Raw genomic sequence first — 20,340 nt, forward strand, 5'->3', positions numbered from 1 at the left:
GATTAACCAAGAACTCGGAACTCGGTATCGCATAAGTTCGCATATATGCCGCACTCGGCTTCGGGTTTCGGTATAGCAAGCAGCCTGACCAACATGACGGCTTTGAATAGTAACCTCTTTATCACCGCGGGAATACAGCTCGAAAATGTATTGTATCGCTTGTATAAACTTGTACGTATGTGTGTGCCGGTATTCTTTCAGCTGAATCTAAATTCGCGGAATTAACCCTTCTAGATGAAGCCGGATACAAGTTTCTAGATGGATTCTACGCTCCACAATCATTTGAACTGTACACGATGGTACCGTGGATTAGCTTGCGCTGCCGTTTCCGCGACTAGCAATAGGACCGCGGGGAACGGCGGAGTGCATAACCGCTCATCTGTTAGGGCCCTAGACCAAACCGTACTATGTACAGCCAAACAGGGGAATGTTACCTATCCACCGGTATGATTGGACTCTCCGTCCTTTGCCTCAGTCATGAGTACAATCAGCTCGCCTGGACCTGCGCATCTTCGAACGGACAGACCCAAGTCTGGATTGCATAAAGGAAAGAGAACTGCTCAGTTATTATATGTGCAGCCTTAATCTGACATACATGATGCTTAAAGTTATTACTACGGATTCACCATCCATAATTCGTCCTAAGTGGTCAACCAATCTAGGGAGCCAGACGAGCGGTATCGTCTCTCATCCCCCCAACGTAAATCTGTATCTCTTTAAACCTCTTGGCAGGGTCAAGAGTTGGACGCTAAAGAACGGCTCCAACTTACCATTCGCCACGCATGAGTTACTTATCAATTACCAAACCAGTCAATGAAATACATGCCAAAGCGTGGGCTCTTTAAATTTTTAATTGGCTATGCGGATAACGCCGGTAGCAGCACGAAGGTCTACCCCAGTGGGTAGTTTAACCAAGGAAACGTACCTAGGTACCTTTCATATATTTTCCTTGACAATGGCGGGTCTCTAGGGTCGACTTTTCAAAAGCATTAAACGCTTTAAACGGCGGTTTCTATGTCAGGTACAAGACATACCGTAATATCGCTCTTCGGCGTTCACCGCTACCTAACACGAAGTTCCTGCTACCGGCCTACTGCCTAGCAACGCGGCTATTCGTGGTTAAGAAAAAGATATCTCTGGCCATGCTTATCAGACGCCGGCTTTGAGAACTTAGCCGCATGGATGAGAGTAGCGCCAGGTACAATGCAGACCTTCTGTATTTCACATTCCCATGGGTCCCAATCTAGAATCAGTACCCCAGAAACGCTCGAAGTGCATACTTGGCAACCAGGACAAGTAACGAAAGTAGAAGGTAGAAGTCCTCGGTTTCCGGGATGGACAATATTATTGCTGGCGATATCTGAGGTAAGATCCGGGAATAGGTAACCCTACCTAGTAAGTCGTCTCTATTTTTATTGAAGGCTTAGTCAATTGCCTCACTCAAGCGTTTGACCCCCCAACCCCAGCCCATCCTGGCCTAGCGCGGTCAAGCAGAGGGTAGCTGTCGATCTATACAAGCATTTTCCTATGCCAAGAGATCAACAAGCAGCACGCAGGTAGGTTTGGGTTATGTTACCCCTGGGGATATAATATTCTAGAGCTCGGGGCAGACATATCGCTCAATTGTTTCTCACGCCTACAATCCAAACGTTGATACTTAGGTGGAGAACTAAGATGAAATATCTTGGCATGTGGTTTTTTAGGTGCTTACAATAACGGATAGACATTGCATTTACTCAATCACCATATCGCCAAGGGGAGGAAGCCAAAAAGGCCAATCATGGTGGTGTCAACTGGTGCTGCTAATGACCACCGCGGTTACACTACGAGAAAGAATCCACCAGCAATATATCAAGTAAAAAATGATATAATTGTATCCCGAGGTGAACAATGCTTAGACCCCGGATTTTCGATCGTAGACCCTGGTTCGAACGCTGGGTCTAATTATTCCGCGAGAAAGCGTACGGCTCGGATCTTGTAAATCTTGAAAGATATACAACCCCATACTCCTTCGCGAATCCAAGCACCACCCACATCGAGGCCTAGATCTGGGATGTGGGGAAATGATAGACATACAGAGTAAGAGTTGCATAAAGCACTCATCTATACAAGATGTCTTGATCTACCTACGTCGTCGGAATATTGCTAGGGTAGCATTATCCGCTAAATAGATACCACATAGGTCCTGACGACATCCGCAACTTTGATAGTTTAATTGACGAGTCGGGTCTCACGCTGCATTTCCAACAGAGAGGATACAGTTTACCAAAGCAGGAGAGATTTGTGAGAGATCAGTAACTGCCCATCGGTAGTTGGAGTGCATCTAAATTCTAGTGGCGGATGTCACTACTCCTCCACATCCGCTACCTGGTGGGATGAATGATTCGCGATGTGGCGGGGCTGAGCGGCAAGGGCAGACATATTCAGTGTAGTCGGCAGCACATGAGACCCGATGCTAAAAGTAGAGTCGTTTGCGGATGTTCCGCAAGCACAACGATGCGGCAGGTTTTTGCGATCATGCGTCACAAATCGGATAGCTGCCTATGTCAAAAGACGTTAATATATTCTAGGTCAAAAAAGTTACATCTGCCATAACCGGGCATCTGAAGAACGACAGAAGGACAGGTAGAGAGAGTGCGAACTTATTCTGCAGTTCCTTCGGGTTTTACTCCGACAGGGGATGGTGGAGGGTGTGTGTGTGTTATACACTTGGGAATTATTGTCGTATTTTACAGCATACCAGCAGCATATAATATCAACATATATCAGTATACAACAAGCGAGCTAAGTTTAGTTTCTTACATACCTGACCTATCTAGGTAGGGTATGTAAGCTTTGCTTTCCGAATTTCCTGACTTCCTTACTTGCCTACCTCCGAATAATATCATTTCTCCTCCGAAGACCCCACCTACAGAAGACCGGCTTTCGGGTTCTTTTCCTATCGCTTTTTTGGGGGGGGGCGGTAACCCCCAGTTCCCATGTTCTGACTTACAGTAGCGTGGAGAGTTTCTCCCCCTATGCGGTTAGACAACCGCTTCTCCTGCACGTCCAGGGGTAGTATGGTACTTGCGAATACATGCCAAATCAAAATGGTTCTTTGCAGCAAATGTCAAGTTGACGGAGCGGCGCCTCGCCTACTGTTTACTGCCTACCTTATGTAGGTACTGGGGCCTCTGCAGATTGTCAGACTGGGTAAGACTTAACTTAGCTGGTCGTCTACGCATGACGCACGCCGAACTCTCCAGCTACAAGTCAGAGGCGAATAAGATATATCCTCGACGCCATCTCCTCGCCTGTTGCAAGTCAATTTCCACCCTCCTTACAATATAAACTCTTAGAGGCTTCAATCCCAAGCTCGTTGCATCTCAAACTTGAAACTAACAACCTAGTTAAAACCTATATTAACGACAAGGACATTAAAAAAGGGACTTACCCCTTCCCACAAAAGAGATGGATGAAATCGATGTTCCTACTGGTCTCGCATCTCCCTCCAAATCGATGGCGTATATATATGGTGATACCGACCTGTACCTCGATTCTGCAACCACTTCTTCCACAACGTCTAGTCCGACGGAATCACCGGTACGCATTTCACATATGGATTTGTTCCTAGTTGCTGCTAACCGTAATGTAGTATAACTTTACGTTCCAAGGGATGTATCCCAGTTCCGAGAATGCAGAAAGAGCTGGGGAAACAACTCAGCCAGACTCCCAACAACCTCCTTCTAAGCCTGCGGCAAAGAGGAAGCGCGAGAATAGATACAAAAACGCACCACCGTCCGTCTTATCTGTAAGCCGAGAAGGTCACTCTTAGTGTTGTGACTGCGAACCGAGCCACTAAGAGTTGTTTATTATAGCGCCGAAGAGCTCAGAATCGTGCGTCCCAGAGAGCCTATCGAGAACGCAAGGACCAGCGTATCAAAGACCTCGAAATCTTACTTGGTGAAGCCCAGAAAAAGAATGACGTCCTTAGCCTCGCCTACTCCAACTTACAAGCAGAGTATATTAGACTCAAGCGCGAACGAGAACGCGACCAAGAAGCAGCAGCACGATACACACAGGGCGCCCTAGTATACGACCCAACAATAGATACGGCTTCCAGCGATATGGATTTATTCCTCTACGGTGGTCCATCAGGTTTTCCCATGTGAGCCAGAGCGACCCGGATCATAGACGAACTAGATACCTCTCGTAATTTCTCCTACGTTTGGATCAAAACCAGTGCTGGCACACTACGACCGACCTATCGACCTTTTTCTCCAACCCTGGTGTACTTGGCCTAGAGAACGTCACAGGCAATGACTGCTATGATATTTCAGTGGTGCAAATACAACATCGGTGCCAGGCTAGTTTGATGACGTGGCGCCACCAGCTGGCACCATCACCGCATACGGTCAGCAAGAGCCTTAATTAAATGCGGATTTCATCCTCTTGACGAGGTGGATGAGTTCGAATTCTAAAGTGTTCGAATTTGCGCCTACCTCTTGGACCCATGCTCGCATCTCTCATTGGTGCTTTGAAACCAAACAAAAAAAAAAAAAGACAAAAAAAAACACCACTTGCCTCGCCTTTCGAGACCAGGCTGGGGCTATGGTCAAACAAATACCCAAGGACTAAGACCATACAATTATGTTTAGCCCAACCTTATATATAACAGCAGAAGCTTACATACTATGGTGATTTGATATTGGACAAGCTGGATGGAATGTGTACCGGACCTACCCTGTTGTATGGGACCGGCCTCTTTGAATAGGGTTCTTTTCGTTTGGCACAAGGTTTAGGTATGGCAAGGTGTCCCTTGTCACAACTGTACAATTCCGTGGTTATTGTTTCGATGATAGCCGGTCGAGGAGTTTAGGTATGTAGTTCCTCGTCCTCGGGAGTAGGAACCAAAAGAAATCATATAATACGGATAAAATCCTAAAGCGTTGTGTAGTATCTAAAGATGCGATGAGCGCTGGTAAAGCCACCAGCAAACAGCTTCTCCTATTATGCTAGGTAACTTAGGTACTTAGGTAGTTACCCGCCTATATACTTTACTTGTACCAACTGTATGGACGGTCGACGCTACTGTTGAATATACCTACCTGCCTAAATGATTTATGATCCATGTTCCCCCTCATGGTTTGGAAACGTCAACCTTAGACTGATAAGGTTTGCTCGAGTGTGTACTGCAGTTGAAGCTAATAGGTCGATTGATGTATGTCTCTCACTGCTACTGGAGGTTAAAACGTCTTAGGTCGAGGTGAAAAGACAAGTGGGGAGGATCGATGGGAAAGCGGGAGGATGATAGAAAATCCCCTATCATCCAAGCTGAAGTCATTAAAACCTCTAGTAATAACTACAGGAGGAGTGTGAGGGCTGTTATAGGCCTGGCATTAGTAGCGTCTCTAGTGGGTAGAAAGCTGATTATGATATTTGAGGTTTGCTTATCTCACTGGTATTTATCAAACATATCTGTAGTTGAAGAAGATAACTAGTAGACTGGAACCGTTAGAATTTACGATTACGTCGGCGTTATACATATTACCTAAACCAACAACAACGTTGTCGGGCCCCTTTTCTTAAATACCGTCTAGGTTACTTACCCCCCATATACTTGAGACTTATAGCACCACGCGCTTGAAAGCAGATCTTTTAGATATCTCGTAGGAAACATACCTGATATATTCCCCAAGTTTCACTCGACAGGAGCAAAGTGAGTATGCCACATCGGGCTACAATCACAGATGGATGAGAGAATATACCCACCTCGAACGGATAGATATCAGTCGCTCCTCTATATCTAAAGCCCTGGGTCTCATTCCTATATTTCCTCATTAGCATAACGTAAGGATCTAGAAGAATGATCTGATATATGTAGACTTGTTGATTGGTAGAAAATCACCCCTTTAATTTAGCTCATCATAAACAAGCTGTCGCCTTGGAATAAGATATAATTATATTTATTCATCCGGCGAATCTAAATTATTTATTTAGCTTGGTAAGTTTAAACGCTACACTATTGGTTCTGGAATTTTGTCTCACAGGCCTCTGCGCAACCCGGCGTTTGAGAAACAGCAGCGTCCTTGTACCAACATAAAAGGAGAACGAGTTGATGATTCGCACGCTCCAGAATCACTTATCAACACACAACATATATAGTCGCAGCCGAAACGAGAAGCACCTAATATATTCCATCAAAAGAGAAAGAAGAAGAAAAAAAGGTGGTAGGGGAAGAAGCGCCGGCAAAATGCAGATTGGAACATACCCCTATGCAAGAACGCTATACAATATAGCCACATTTGCCTATTCTGGATCTTGGCCGCTACGACATATGCATAGATACTTTATTTCATCACGTCCCATAGGTACCTCCTAATGAACATATAATAGTGGCCAGATTCGGCAGAGATCTTAAGACGGCGTTTCTCCGACTTTGACTGGAATATTGCTTCGCAGGAGAAAACATCCTCCAAGTCCTGAACTGATTCGACTCCGTATTATATATATAGGTATATGAAGGAACATTGAAAGTTGAAAGAGAGAAAAGAAGGATAATGTAATAAGAGATTCCCGATTCATCTTGAACTCCACACGAACACGGGTTTTCAAGCGACGGCGATGACAGGCTTCCAAAACGAATTCAAAGGCGTCACTCGCGGATCCGACCTCCTGCTACGATGGGACGTCAACGCGACCGCCTCCTACCCCCTCGTGGTCTACTCCCGACTCATCAACCAGACGAGCGAATCCGGCGCGAACTCCTTGGAAATTAACATTACCAGTAAGGAGATTCTTCGTGATACCTACCTACCTAATCTACCTACCTAGATTACCTCTTATAGGTACATACATGGGTCCCCAAAGATAATGAATCTCACACGTTGCGATCAACCTAGCTGGACTCAACGCGACTTCGTTCCTCTGGAAATGCGTCCCGTACCCGCTCCCGTATCTCGCAACGGCCCTGTACGAGGTCGAAGTGCGGCCTCAGAACCAAGTTGGGTCGAAGGGTGCGATCGCGTCTTCCTCGTATTTTACCGTTTCTTCCGAATCAGACGAGGAGGACAAAAACGAAAATGGCTTGATGAACGTAAGAATCTGAATTCTTTAACCCATTTGTTGCAGGTAGAGAGAGAGATGTTGATAAGAGAGAGAGAGAAATATATATAGCCTTTCAACGAAACGACGATACTGCCGTCGAGACCTACCAACCAACCGGTTTCCCAGGGCGGGGTCAATAATAACACGGCGATTGCGGCCGGGCTTGTAGTGCCGGTCTTCGTCATATTGGCCATCTTCGGATTCGTGTGGCTGCAACGGCGACAGAAGAAGATCATCGAAGAGAAGAGGAAACAGAGGGAAGATCTCTGCATCGATTAAGGCAATACTTTGCCTTGGGTTAGGTACCTATCTGTAGATAGGGCAAGATGGGGAACTTAGTAGTATGGTTCTATCGTCGGATGCGACTAAGGGGGATATTCAACTGCGTCCTTCAAGATCCCCAGACATGACGTCGGCATTCAAACCGTCGACTCTACGTCAACTACCGAATCCACAACGACGAGGCGAAAAGAAACATCCGATGGAGCCCCTATTCCCACAGGTGAACCACCCTGAAGATATTGTGGTATTACCTTAGGTACCTACCTACCTATGAATGAAAGTTCCGCTCTCGATACCTGCCAGAGCCGTGCAAACGCAATGAGTAAGACGCTGGGTCCCATCGATACGCCGATAAAAGGGGAATAGTTATCGAACCATTGTACAAGCTGATGCCTATGAATACGCTCAAGAAACTATATTTCTTTCCCTGGAAGGAACTGCGGAAATTGAGAGGGAATCGTGCGCCGCTCTGGATTTGTGGCGTGGGGTAATACCCAAGAGAAAAAGGGGGCGAAAGTCAGCCCTGAAGGAGCGAGCTTATGAAGCTACCTGCCTGGCAGCTTATATTGAAATAAGACCTAAATGGGAGATACTAGCTACTCATCGCGGTCGAGTTGAACCGGGAAGATACGAGGTATATAATTATATCTAGATCTTCTGTAGTTGATGCGTTCACTATCATCGGCTGCAATAAACGATTCAAGGAGCATTCTATCGATTAGGAAGAACTGAGCGGGTGGGTAGGTACTGACAGTTAAATGATCTGGCTGAGGTTGCATCTCTTTTGATCCTACTCCAAGTATATATAGCACTGATTTAATGATGAACAATTAATTTAGTTAAGCAGGTTGTCTACCCAATTGGGGGATTTTTTGCGCGAAAATGTCTAATCACGTAAGACGGGGCGTGAGAGTACAAAAAGAAGGCAAAAAAAAAAAAAAAAACCCGTCACAAATCCTCCGGCAATTATGTTAGTATTTGAGGCATTCGCTCCAACAGTTGCTCATTCTTAGGGTCTACACACGCTACGTGCGATAGTTGGTGTTCGACCCAGCGTTTTTGTAGCTATGGAATAAGCTCGAGCGTCGAGCTGGAGAAGTTGGAAGAGAGATGGCAGATCATTACCATAAGGGGTCGAAACCGAGATGCAAGGAACAACATTGATCGGCAGCAGGCCCAAACAACATACCATATCTAGTGTACCTAGAACCCGCTAAGAGATCTTGATAAAGGAGCCGATCACGACATTTAGCATCGTCAGTGCCCACTAAGAATACATATCAGCCGATTGGTTCCTAGACTCTATATAGTAGTAGACCCCGGGATAGCAACAGGTATAGTACTCGGATAGCATCGAGCTGGAAGATAGCTTTCATATGACGCTAGTTATAGACTGCACTGCTGTTTTAGTTTAGAGGTGGTCAATTCTTTTTGTTCACCAACCAGACAAGGGGGAAATGAGACGGGGGTGGTTCACCTGAAAACCAACTGGTGTTTCAAGAGAATTGATTTGCGAGGAGCGCACATGGAGACATGGGCACATCCTTAACATAGCCACCGAATCAATCAACGTGGGGTTCGCTTCAACTTCAGATAAGTGGATTTTTTAGCTCTCCCACAACCTGTAACAAGCCAAGTATTTCTTACCCGTATGTTCCTCCTATATAGTACGTACTATGACAGCCGCCAACCAAGCCAGGCTAATGCCATCTGGTAGCGCCCAGCCATGCTCGGCCATGCTCGGCCATTCGTGGCCATTCGTTTAACTTCCCCTTTCTGTGAACTTGTCATGTTATCCACCCAAGACCTATCACAGTCCAGAATCCCTCAAGAATCGGCCCCTTCCCAAGAGTGGAAGTTGGCCTCCGTAGCGAATAAATATAGTTTGAAGTAAAGCGGGATGCTACCTAATAGCAACGCCGTTCCTTTTGTCGAAACATGAGCCCACATTGATACCAGGAAGCTTACTTGCCTACGTACATAGTATGCGCAGCCCGGTAGCAATGCCGCTTGTCTGCAGCGTCCCAACTCCGCAGCTATTGGTCGTCGAAAAACTTCATGTTTCGATCCAGGGGGGGTTCTTATTTATCCCTTAGTTTTTTCTTAAATATGTCCGAACCGCTGTGTCGGGGCATAGGATGTCTTCCCCTTCTCTGACGTTGTTTTGCTGTTTGTAAGTTTCTAGAGTAGATAGCTCTTGACGTAGATACGTCATTCTTTATTCTTTCTTTCTTTGCTTCTATTCGGTCATTCATTCATTAATATATATACTTTACCATAGCCATAGCGATGGCTCCATCACTCTTTAAGACTGTCGGCACTGCTGCTGCTATTCTAGCTGCCCGTGCTGGTGCGACTGAGTCGTACCAAGTTACCGAAGTTTATAACTCGACTAACTTTCTTGATAAATTCGACTTCTTCACCGTTAGTATCCAAGTAAAAGAACTCTAGTCTTGTCCAGATCGTCTAACCTTCTGCTTAGGGAACTGACCCGACCGGTGGCTACGTTCAATACCAGAATCAGGCTAGTGCGCAGGACCTCGGCCTGATCAAGGTGCAAGATGATGAGATATACCTTGGTGTAGATCAGGCTGACGGCTATCAACCTAACGGTGGTGGGCGAAAGAGTGTTAGGTTGGAAAGTAAGAAAATCTACGACAAGGGTTTAGTTATCGCCGAGTTTTCTCACCTCCCTAAGCCCGTCTGTGGATCATGGCCCGCATTCGTAAGTTCCCTCTATACCTTACGTACCTAGGTAGGTAGCCAGCTAATCTCATTTATTAGTGGTTCTTTGGTGACCCGTGGCCGACCAAGGGTGAGATCGATCTCTATGAGAACTGGAACGATCTCAAATTCAACCGACACACTTCCCACGTTGACAAGCCTGACGTTGTTGGGGATTGTGTGCTTGTCGCAGATGACATGACGGCGAAGATCGACTCTCCCAACTGCTACGACTTCGCTGAAGGACAGGCAAACTTCCAAGGTTGCTCCGCTTCCGAGTTCTCCTCTACCTTCGGATCTGCCGATGGAGGTATCTTCGCCATGGAATGGACAGATGACTTCCTTAAGATTTGGGATTGGCCCCGTAACGAAGTCCCCGAGGACATTTCAAGCGGCCAGCCGTCTCCCAGTGATAAATGGGGCAAGCCATCCTACGTGATCAGCAACTGCAACGTCGACAAGGCCTTCAAGGAGATGAAGATGGTATTGAACATCAACTTCTGTGGTGTTGCTGGCCAGACTGGTCAGTGGGATACCGGCTGCGCGGCCTCGACTGGATTCGGTACCTGCCCTGAGTATGTTGCCGCGAAGGGCGGTGACTTCGAGTCTACCAACTTCAAGGTAAAGGATATCAAGATTTACGAGCTTAAGGAGGGCGAGGCTCCCAAGCCGTCGACGTCATCCACCGTGCCCAGCACATCTGCCGCACCTAGCTCCTCTTCGGCCGCTCCCACCGTTTCGACTACCTCCGAGGCGCCGGCCAGCTCTAGCGAGTCCCCAAAGACGACCTCCTCTGCTTCGGAAAGCAAGCCGACATCATCAGTCCCGGAGGACGACGATTCTTGCACCGACAAGAACGGCGAAACATCGACCGCGAGCGTGTCTGCCACCCCCACTACCAAGGAACCGGAAATGACCACCTCGACCATCTACTCGACTGATATCCACACAATTACATCGTGCGCTGACACAGTGACCAACTGCCCGGCTAAGGGTTACGTGACTACCAAGATCATTTCTGTCGGAACTACTGTCTGCCCTGTAACCAAGTCGGAGGCCGCTAAGACTGAGTCGACCCCGGCGCCGACGTCGACTTCCAGCGCCCCCTACACACACACTACTAGCGTAATCGAGATCACGAACGTCTACACGATCACCTCGTGCGCACCCACCGTCACCAACTGCCCCGTCGGCGCCGTCACCAGCGAGGTTACCGTAACGACGACCGTGTGTCCCGTCAGCGAGGGAAGCTCAAGCGCCAGCTCGACGCTTAGCGCTCCCAGCGCACCCGCGGAGAGCACCAGCTCGGAGGAGAAAAAGAAGTCGAAGACCAAGACCTCGGCCACGGAGACGGTCGCGACCGACACCCAGACCCCGGCCTCGACCCCGACCCCGGAGCCCACGACATCCAGCAGCAGCAAGGTTCCGTCGTCGGAAACCGAGACGCCTACCGGCAACGGAGGATACCCCGTCGTCACCCCGAGCACGCCTCCTTCCAGCACCATCAACCTCGGCTACAACGGAACCATAACCACGTCGTATACCGCCCCCGGCAGCGCGGCCTCGACCGGCTTCGCAGGCTGCACGGGACCCAACTGTGTTATCCCCGTCGCCGGCGGCGTCAAAACAAGCGCTAGCTTTACGCTTATGGGCATGGCGGCGTTCTTCTTCCTCGTCATATAGAGATTGCTTCTTTTTTTTTAGTAGTGGTGGGATGATATCAAGGACCGGAATCCTGTTTTTACCTTTAATACTGTAGATACTTTTTTTTTCCAGGTTGGTATAGATACCTTGTATAATGAGTTGGGAGATGTTAAAATAAAAAATACAGGCGCCTACCTAAAAGCTATTATCGTATTATACGATTATACGATTTAACAATTTATACTCATACCTGCTGGCTGGTTGTATGTCCTTCTATGTTTGTATTGTGATATTGGTACCTTGCATATGCGGTTAGTTTCATAAAGATGTTTGTCCGACAGGTTGAATAGGTATTTCGTCAGTGGCAGGTGATAGCGACGTATGTTACACGAGATATATATAAGTCCCGAAGGTCGATCTACAAAAGGACCAGTCCAAAATTGTAGGTATAATATGCCTTAACCTAGGTACCTAGGTAGCACCTGCAGTCCAGTGAATAGAGTTTCAAGTCCCATTCTAATTACCTCTAACCCCGGATTTACTGGCCTTGGCATTTACGACAATAATTGACGTAATGAGCTCCCCTCTTAATTCAAAATTCAACTTTCAAAAACTTCACAACTTTATTGAACTTTCGACTTGGCTTGTCTTCTACCTTGCAACGCGCGCGCAAGCGCACACCTCACCATGCAGTCGCGTCGGTTCTTACGGCCTTTATGGCGCTCCTTAACCATAAGGTCCTTTCCTCGACCTTCCGCGACCTCCTCTCCTCTCCGCCCTTTCCAACAAAATCGACCCTTCTCCCCTACTTGCTTCCGAAAGAATAACTGGCCACGCTCTCCTCACGAGACACGCAACTATAACATCGATCCTCGCTACCGGCTCTCCCAGGCCAAGCCCCTCATAACTACCGATCGACTTAGACGAGTCGCCCGTTCCCCGAGCACCCACACCATCGTCGTCCTCTCCATCGCCGCCGCCGTGGCGTTCTACTTCAGCAACATCCAGACCGTCCCGGTGTCTGGCCGCCGCCGCTTCAATTGCTTCAGCGAGGAGTCGGTGGAGGCGGCGAGCGAAGCGCAGGTCAAGAGACTCATATGGGAGGTGGAGCGTTCCGGAGGGCGTTTCCTAAGCGATTGGGATCCGCGCGTGGCCATGGTGAAGCGCGTCATGAGGAAGTTGATAGCCGCGTCGGGCACGGAAAATTACGATTGGCAGATCTGGGTGATTGACGATCCCCGTACGTGAAAAAGCCTCGGAACTTACCTACCTGCCTAGGTACCTACCTATAAGTACCTATCTCGACGGATATACATGATGCGAGGCAAGATAGGCCAGATAACGCTAACAGCCATTAGGCTCCGTGAATGCGTTTGTTCTTCCTGGCGGAAAGGTCTTCGTGTTCAGCGGCTTGATACCGATTGCTAGGAACGAGCACGGCCTCGCGACGGTGCTTGGCCACGAGATCGCTCACAATCTCGCCCAGCACACGGCCGAGCGCATGTCGGGAGACATTGGGATAAATATCTTCCTCTACTCTCTTATATTCCTTACGGGCGGCTTAGCCATATTAGGCACACACTTCATCGGAAGCACGGTTCTGGATCTCCTATTTTCGAGACCCATGGGCCGCGTACAGGAGAGCGAGGCCGACTACATCGGCTTGATGATGATGGCGGAGGCTTGCTACGATCCGCGCGAAGCCGTCCGCTTCTGGAAGCGGATGGAGAGAGCACAACAGGAAGAACCGCCTGAATGGCTAAGTACTCATCCTTCCGTATGCATATGATATCCCATAGAGCAGAGCGAGTCCCACTGGTCAGGTTGACTAACAACGCACAGAGCTCCAACCGAATACAGAAGATAGAGGAATGGTTGCCTACTGCTTTAGAAAGGAGGCAGCAGAGCGATTGCAAGGGAACCTCGACATTTGCAGACATGTTTAAAGGGGCTATGAGACAGGGTACAGTTATAGAGCAGAGGGTATACTAGCTGAGACCAAAGGTGAGAGAGGTTAAAGGGTTAAAGACTTAGAATACTAAGCAGAGATATACAATAACTAGGTACGCTACGCCCGGGTTCTTAGGATTTAACAGTATAACAGGTAGTGATAGCCTGTAGCGTACGAAGAGAGCTTTAGTCCCAGTAGGTACGCTCTATCGTTAAAAGACGAATTTATATTTACCTATAAACAACTCTTGAGTGAATACGAAGACAGATCGATCACAAGTATCGTTCTGTACCTAGGTACCTAGGTAAGTAAAGGTACACGATGAGATCCACCAAGGCCTCTATTCCGGAAACACATTAGTGCTCGTCATTCCACTTCCGGGGCGGTAAGGCAAAATGTACCCGAGTCTTACAGCGCACCAATAGCGTCGAAGGTAATTGATCGAACCCCTGCTTAATCCGTACCCTTGGAGGATGTTGTGCCGAGGTTCTTTTTTTGAATCGATTAAATCGCAGCGGGAATGTCGCGATAAGTTGGCTTTCTTCTCAACAGTCATTTATTACACGAAGTTCCTTATTCACTTCAACACGTATTTTTTGCTTTCGACCATAAATACCTGAATATCGCATCAGCCGGACATAATAACATTTCCTTACGTCAACTACCTACCTGCATAGCCGAGTTCTTCCCAGTCCAGCATCGCATCGAATTACATACCTTAGGTACCTACGTATATCGTATACCTAATCCACCATGTCGAAGACATTCACAGCCAAAGATGTTGCCGAACACAAGGATGAGCAGACCGGCATGTATATAATCGTAGACAGCGGCGTCTACGATATAACAAGTGAGAGATTATCTTCCTTTTTTTCCCCTTCCCCATCTGACTTCCATCTATCTTACTCCGTAACACACTACCTCTTAGGTTTGACTAACCACAATCCCCCCTCCCACCGCAGATTTCCTCGACGAGCACCCGGGCGGAGCAAAGATCCTCAAGCGTATGGCTGGTAAGAATGCGACGAAGCAGTTCTGGAAATACCACGGGAAAACCGTCCTAGAGAAATACGGGGGTAAACTGAAGGTTGGGGAGTTGGCGGAGACGGCGAAGTTATAAGATGTGGTTAGTGCCCGGGGAGTTACTTGTATACCAGTTAAACCAGCAAAGTTGTGAATCGCTCTTGTGTTGGTTGGCGTTACGACGATGCAGATCATATCCGCGAATCTACTACCTGCAATTGATTTTAAAGATACTCATTATTCTAGCCTCAGTCTCTACCTTACGGCGCTACGGGTTTGGTTATCATTTGTTAAATATCCGTGAAAGTTGTTATAAGGTAGGCAAGTATAGGTTTATATTCATGATAGCTATAGTTCATATACCCCTCTGTATCTATACCCAATTCTGAATCATAACTCTTAAACCCAAACTATCTTCATACGGCGCTATCGTTATGAGATTCGATGTCTTCCCTCGTAGTCTGATATGACTGGCTCTAACGTCGGTCCGTTTTGGGTCTCTGAAGTGGAATTGTAAATATCGTAACGCCTGGCCATACCAGCAGTAAAAGTCTGAAGTTCCTAGTACACAAGGTGTATTCCCATGTATTGCCGCGTTCACCTAGAAAACAACATTAGGTGTTTTTGAAAGTCCGATGTTTGCGGTGGGACGATTTGGCATAATCCAAATAATTGAGCTATTCGCAATGTATCTCCTCCATAACCTAGCCGTACTGACCCCTTCGGAATATATTATGATGGGCATGGCACCACGTAGATAGTTAAAGCTTGACAGCCTCATTTGGCGTTTTCCACTTATACTGTACCTAATTGATGAAGGCTACTGGCCATAAAGCATCACCATCAACGTCGAGAAAAGGCTTTGAATGAGAGTGCCAGCGCCGACTACAGGTATTTGAGAATAGAATTCCAAATTCATGACGAACGGTAAATACACCTTCTTCACTTGGCACCTATGCGAGAATTGGAAAGATTCAATTGGTACCTACATCAGGAACGAGGATCCGGTTCCTCGCTAAATTATGTACATACTATGTAGTAGCGTGCCAACTCTGCAACTTGGCCCTATCCCAGGGATCTACCTAGTTTAGGTTGGATTAACGTTTTGCCTAGAAATTTTAGTTTCCACCTAGGGTACGGGAATTGTTTATGTTGAATCAGAGGTGTGTTGTTCCCTTGGTTTAGGTACGTACTTTAACTTCTTATACCTACGATTACCTGTAGCAAGTTAAATAGGGGTCATTGACAAATATTAATAATACCTTGGTAAAGACACGTTGGTAAAGCCTCAGAATCTTTAATAGGTATGCCTCACTGTTACTAGTTATATATAATTGTCTTGAGATGTTTCTCATATCCTTGCAAAGTAAACAGAAATATTCCCAAGAAAGGAATGCTCCACAACGGCGCCGGGTTCAACGATGCGCGATTGAAATTGAAATTTCCAACGGGCTCGCGTTATGGTTTAGTACGGTGCTATCTATCAGCAGGTACCCTTATCTGGATTCTGCTTGCCACGGACCATTGACGCGTCTCTGCGTCGTCTTCTTAAATGTCTGTTCTGTCACTAGATCGTTTGTAAGTTTGGCTCCATCGACGATTTAAATCTTGGCTTTGCCAGGATCTCTCTGTAGTACCGTAGTAATATGGTACTAGGTAGGTATCGTACCTAAACTTGAAGGTCTTAATGTACCGAGGTGTTGTATAAGTCGTAAGACAACTCGATAAGCTGCTCTTAAAAAGGTAACTGTCTGAATGGCTTTAGGTAGTAAATTCACGCATTGCCACTACGTACTGCAGAGTAACAGTAGGGTACTTGCTCTCGCTAGGTATATCGCATACATAGTTCCTGCCGACAACGACAAGGTACCTATCACTATCGCATGACTGGTGTACTACTAAAATGGTTTAGGCCATCGCAAGCCGGACGCGGTCTAGTGCTGGCCGGTCGCCCTGCAAGCCTGACATCACCGCACTTGGTTCATAAACAACGGTTTAGTGACTCCACATCTCTTCTTTTCGACATTCTCCATCCGTAATTCCAAGTTCCTAAATCCTACGATACCGCCCTTCTCCAGAATCCACATCCCATCGGTTTCCCTCAACGCCGAGGATCTCCGCAACAATTCGCAGAGAGTCGTCTAGACAGTGGAGAACGAGTACTCACTGAGGCTGTAAGTAATTATTCCCTTTTCCCTTTTCAATTGATATTTTTTAATGAGCATACAACTGGCATCTCGTCATCGCGTGGCTAGCTCGGGTTTACTCGCGAGCTCAGACCCTTCGCCGCCTTTCCCATTCCCCATTGCGCCGATCAGATGTTCCTTAGCCATACCTAATTCTGCCAATTTGCGGCATTACAATAAATACAGCCTATCCACTCAGTGGATCCGGTAACCCCGGTGCCTGTAGACCAACCTACAAAATCGCGCAGAGCTTCGAGCCGCCCTGGCTCCTCTTCTGCACGCTTACAGGCTTACCGAGTTGCCGCCCCGGACAAGCTTTTTTTTTTTCTGCTGCCCTCGTCTCCAGGTCTAACGCCGAAAGCTCATATTATTTTTCCTTTTTGACCTGGATCTTTCCCACCTTTTTTTAACTTATTATTTCTGCTCTTTTTCTTCCCTCAACTCACTTGTCCTTGTGGAAATCTTCTCACTCGATCCTATCCAAGGGCCTGTGTTGTTCGCAGATTTAGCTTCTCTGACCAGTCAAACAACAGTTAAGCTCATCCACCACCACCACCAAGTCTATCATCTCCACTCCGCATAACAACCACAGAGTCACCTTCCGACCGCCTAAGAGGTAAGTTCGCATTTTTGTGAAAAATCAACTGGATGCTTCAAGAGAGGCCTGCCAGCAGCAGTCACCACCACCCAGCCCAGCAACTTCAAAGCATGTCACTATTTCATTCGCGTTACCGAATTTCGCCCGAGAGAGCTTTGCGATCCCGAGTCAGATTTATTCGATCCCAATGAATTGTTACACATGCGCCTTTTTGTATCTCACCGTGACGCGGGAATTTCATGTCTGAGGATCGGTCTGTCTCGGTCAGGTTGTTCAATTGGGTCGACTTGCTGCTTCCATTGATACATCGTTGGACTTGGAACAAGACAGGACTAACTCGGTATACTAGTTTGTCGACATGCCTGCTATCAGCAACGCCGTTGTCGCTCGCGACACCCTCAACCACATTGTCCGTCGTGAAAACTGGGCTGTATGTGAACCAATCCTTGTCATTTCCGGCTTAGCCGTCGATTGCGTTTAAGCAAGATGGCTTTGAAGAGTAATGACATTTGTCACTAGAACTTACTAACTTCCAACAGCAACAAGAACCTGGCGTTATCGTCGTCTTTTGCATTGTTTTCGTCGTCGGTGTTGGTCTAGTCGGTCTATTCATATCGAAGGCTATTTCCAAGCGAAGAGCAAAGAAGGCCGCTCTCCCCTCGTAAAGGGCTATTAATGAAGAGGATGAGGGTGAGGTCTAGGGGAAAGGGAGAAGGTGTTGGCAGAAATGACGGAACGAGACATCAGTAATGTGTTACATATTTCGATTCGACAACCCGTCCGTACTTCCTGAATATGGCGTATCGTATTCGAGGAACTGGGGGACCTGAAGTTGGTGGTCCGAGAGAGTATTAGCATGTCTTGCGTTACATGCTATACACATACCACTTAATGAGCTCTTATCAAGAGATGTTAGTCTCGATGGAGTCCAAATACTCATAATTTCTCTAATGACAATCAGTTTAAGCACACCTGGTTCAGACCATGAATGCATGATTGACGCTCTTTATTTGGCCTCAATTATATGAGCGTGATCCTTTATCTACAAGTCCTCTGCACCACCTCTATCGGAATTCCCTAGATGCCTACCTAATGTACCCAGGTTCCTTGCAAACAATTACAATCCAAAAGGTGTAAAGAACATGCAGGGTCTGCAGGGCCTGCAGGCATCAGTAGAGTTCCATCTTCTCCGGATGAATTAGGCCATTAGCCGGCTACGTGCGTGTTAGTGTCGCCTCTCATGTGCCTGGACAACCTTGTAAAACTTGAGCAGGGAAAATGAATACTTACCGCAGAAAACTGTCTTAACTTCACTCCAGCATTTCTAAAGATCTCGGCCGTCTCGGTATCCATGCTATATCCTTGACTGTATACTACCTCGGTAATACCGACCTGCACGATTTTTATACTGCATGTCAAGCACGGACACGTGTTACAGTACAGAAGGCTTCCGTCGCGAATCCTCTCGCGGCCGGCTTCCAACAGGGCGTTTTCCTCTGCATGCAGGCAGAGGCAGGTGGACAGCGCGGCGCCGCTGCTCTCGCCCGAGTTACACCGCGGACAGCCGCCTTCGCCGCAGTTGCGCAAGTGGCGCGGGGTGCCGTTGTAGCCCGTGCTGATGACGTGATGCTTGGAATCGACGAGCACGCAGCCCACGGCGCGCTTCATGCAGTTGCACCGCTGCGCGGCCAGGGACGCCAGAGCCATAAAGTAGCTGTCCCAGCTCGGGCGCAGGCGGTCCGGGTTCGTCAGGTCCAGCTTGGCCAGCGTGGCGTACAGGTGCGCGAGGTCCGACGACGTGTTCAGCAGCCGGATCGCGGCCCGCGACATCAGCGGGAGGACGCCGTGCGACGCGTCGTAGAGGTGCCGGTCCGACTGCGATACAAACTCCTCCAGGCTGATGGGCTCTCGGCCTTCCGCCCCCTGCTGCTGCTGCTGCCGCTCGCTATCTCGCTGCCGGTAGCGCTGCCACCGCACGGTGAGCGGTGCGTCGACGCTGATCAGGATGAAGAACGGCCGTCTACTCAGGCTTTCGAAGACGGCTTCGTCGTGGACGTCGGTTGTGACCCAGCGCGAGCGCCATCGCTTCGTTACGAAGTCCAGGAGAGCAGCGGTCGTTGAGAAAGTATAAGATGCAGCAGATGTCTGTTTCCGAGATAGAGCAAGACCGTTCGTAGAAGCATCAGAACTGGTCAGGTCTGCATCAGAATCCGAAGTACCCGAATGAATAATATCAGCCTTGGATGATGATGATGATGATGCTGCTGATAGGTTTAAATGTAGCTTTTTAAAGCCGTGGTGATCTATCAGGTATTGAGCCACGGTGCTCTTACCAGCGCATTTTGCTGTGGTTTGTTTTTTCTATGTGAGTGAGAGGTTTCAGAGAAAGCGAAAAAAATAAATATTTGGAGATTCTTACCGCCACAAATTCCTATCAGCATCTCTTATGGAAGAGCACGATGAGTTTTCTGAGTGAGGTAATGTATAAGTGAAGTTTATACAAGCAAGACACTACCTACCTTAGTAGGTAGGTACATCTAAACTGAAGTTGGGCAATTTCTTCCCAATGTATTGTACCTAACCTAAGGTACCAGTATGTCTAGAGCTACTAAAAGCTGTAGTGGAATGGAGCCTTCCAACGCCGCATCCACTGAAAGACGCGTCTTGTCGCGTGGGAGAAAGGAGAAAGAAAAGGCCACTACCGGGATTTAGCCGACTAGTTGAGGTATGTTAGGTACCTAAACTAATGTATCTCAATACTTCCTATAGATCCGCACTCATTAAGCAGGAAACCATTATGGCTTAGGTATGAATGTGCACATCTTGTGCATGAATTAGGGTCGATG

At 47.6% G+C, this 20,340-nt stretch overlaps 7 protein-coding genes across 7 annotated transcripts; 6 read left to right on the plus strand and 1 right to left on the minus strand.

The window, feature by feature from the left end:
* Window positions 1-3,052: 3,052 nt before the first annotated feature.
* On the plus strand, window positions 3,053-4,281 carry F4812DRAFT_93587 (uncharacterized protein). The gene is made up of 3 exons (XM_047939553.1): window positions 3,053-3,582; window positions 3,635-3,790; window positions 3,858-4,281. The coding sequence occupies exons 1-3, from the start codon at window positions 3,451-3,453 to the stop codon at window positions 4,149-4,151; spliced, it is 582 nt and encodes a 193-aa protein (XP_047788335.1). The 5' UTR covers window positions 3,053-3,450; the 3' UTR covers window positions 4,152-4,281.
* Window positions 4,282-6,603: 2,322 nt separating this feature from the next.
* F4812DRAFT_465905 (uncharacterized protein) lies at window positions 6,604-7,661 on the plus strand (the record flags this gene model as incomplete). The annotated part of the gene is made up of 3 exons (XM_047938503.1): window positions 6,604-6,766; window positions 6,882-7,075; window positions 7,156-7,661. The coding sequence occupies 3 exons, from the start codon at window positions 6,604-6,606 to the stop codon at window positions 7,363-7,365; spliced, it is 567 nt and encodes a 188-aa protein (XP_047788336.1). The 3' UTR covers window positions 7,366-7,661.
* Window positions 7,662-9,657: 1,996 nt separating this feature from the next.
* Window positions 9,658-11,775, plus strand: F4812DRAFT_461000 (glycoside hydrolase family 16 protein; the record flags this gene model as incomplete). Its single annotated transcript, XM_047937792.1, has 3 exons — window positions 9,658-9,792; window positions 9,851-10,093; window positions 10,153-11,775. 3 exons carry the CDS (start codon window positions 9,658-9,660, stop codon window positions 11,773-11,775), a joined length of 2,001 nt encoding a protein of 666 aa, XP_047788337.1.
* A 371-nt stretch (window positions 11,776-12,146) lies between these two features.
* On the plus strand, window positions 12,147-13,928 carry F4812DRAFT_435612 (peptidase family M48-domain-containing protein). Its single transcript, XM_047934777.1, has 3 exons — window positions 12,147-12,976; window positions 13,095-13,513; window positions 13,579-13,928. The coding sequence occupies exons 1-3, from the start codon at window positions 12,424-12,426 to the stop codon at window positions 13,726-13,728; spliced, it is 1,122 nt and encodes a 373-aa protein (XP_047788338.1). The 5' UTR covers window positions 12,147-12,423; the 3' UTR covers window positions 13,729-13,928.
* Window positions 13,929-14,207: 279 nt separating this feature from the next.
* F4812DRAFT_435615 (cytochrome b5) lies at window positions 14,208-15,132 on the plus strand. Its single transcript, XM_047934778.1, has 2 exons — window positions 14,208-14,537; window positions 14,650-15,132. Exons 1-2 carry the CDS (start codon window positions 14,441-14,443, stop codon window positions 14,805-14,807), a joined length of 255 nt encoding a protein of 84 aa, XP_047788339.1. The 5' UTR covers window positions 14,208-14,440; the 3' UTR covers window positions 14,808-15,132.
* A 2,516-nt stretch (window positions 15,133-17,648) lies between these two features.
* Window positions 17,649-18,204, plus strand: F4812DRAFT_93982 (uncharacterized protein). Its single transcript, XM_047939556.1, has 3 exons — window positions 17,649-17,762; window positions 17,844-17,924; window positions 18,034-18,204. Exons 2-3 carry the CDS (start codon window positions 17,853-17,855, stop codon window positions 18,157-18,159), a joined length of 198 nt encoding a protein of 65 aa, XP_047788340.1. The 5' UTR covers window positions 17,649-17,762; window positions 17,844-17,852; the 3' UTR covers window positions 18,160-18,204.
* Window positions 18,205-18,663: 459 nt separating this feature from the next.
* Window positions 18,664-19,935, minus strand: F4812DRAFT_461004 (cytidine deaminase-like protein; the record flags this gene model as incomplete). Its single annotated transcript, XM_047937793.1, has 3 exons — window positions 18,664-18,708; window positions 18,785-19,839; window positions 19,914-19,935. 3 exons carry the CDS (start codon window positions 19,933-19,935, stop codon window positions 18,664-18,666), a joined length of 1,122 nt encoding a protein of 373 aa, XP_047788341.1.
* Between the last annotated feature and the right edge of the window lie 405 nt (window positions 19,936-20,340).

This window comes from Daldinia caldariorum (assembly GCF_022478825.1).
Source record: "Daldinia caldariorum strain CBS 122874 unplaced genomic scaffold F4812scaffold_13, whole genome shotgun sequence".
Lineage (NCBI taxonomy): Eukaryota > Fungi > Ascomycota > Sordariomycetes > Xylariales > Hypoxylaceae > Daldinia > Daldinia caldariorum.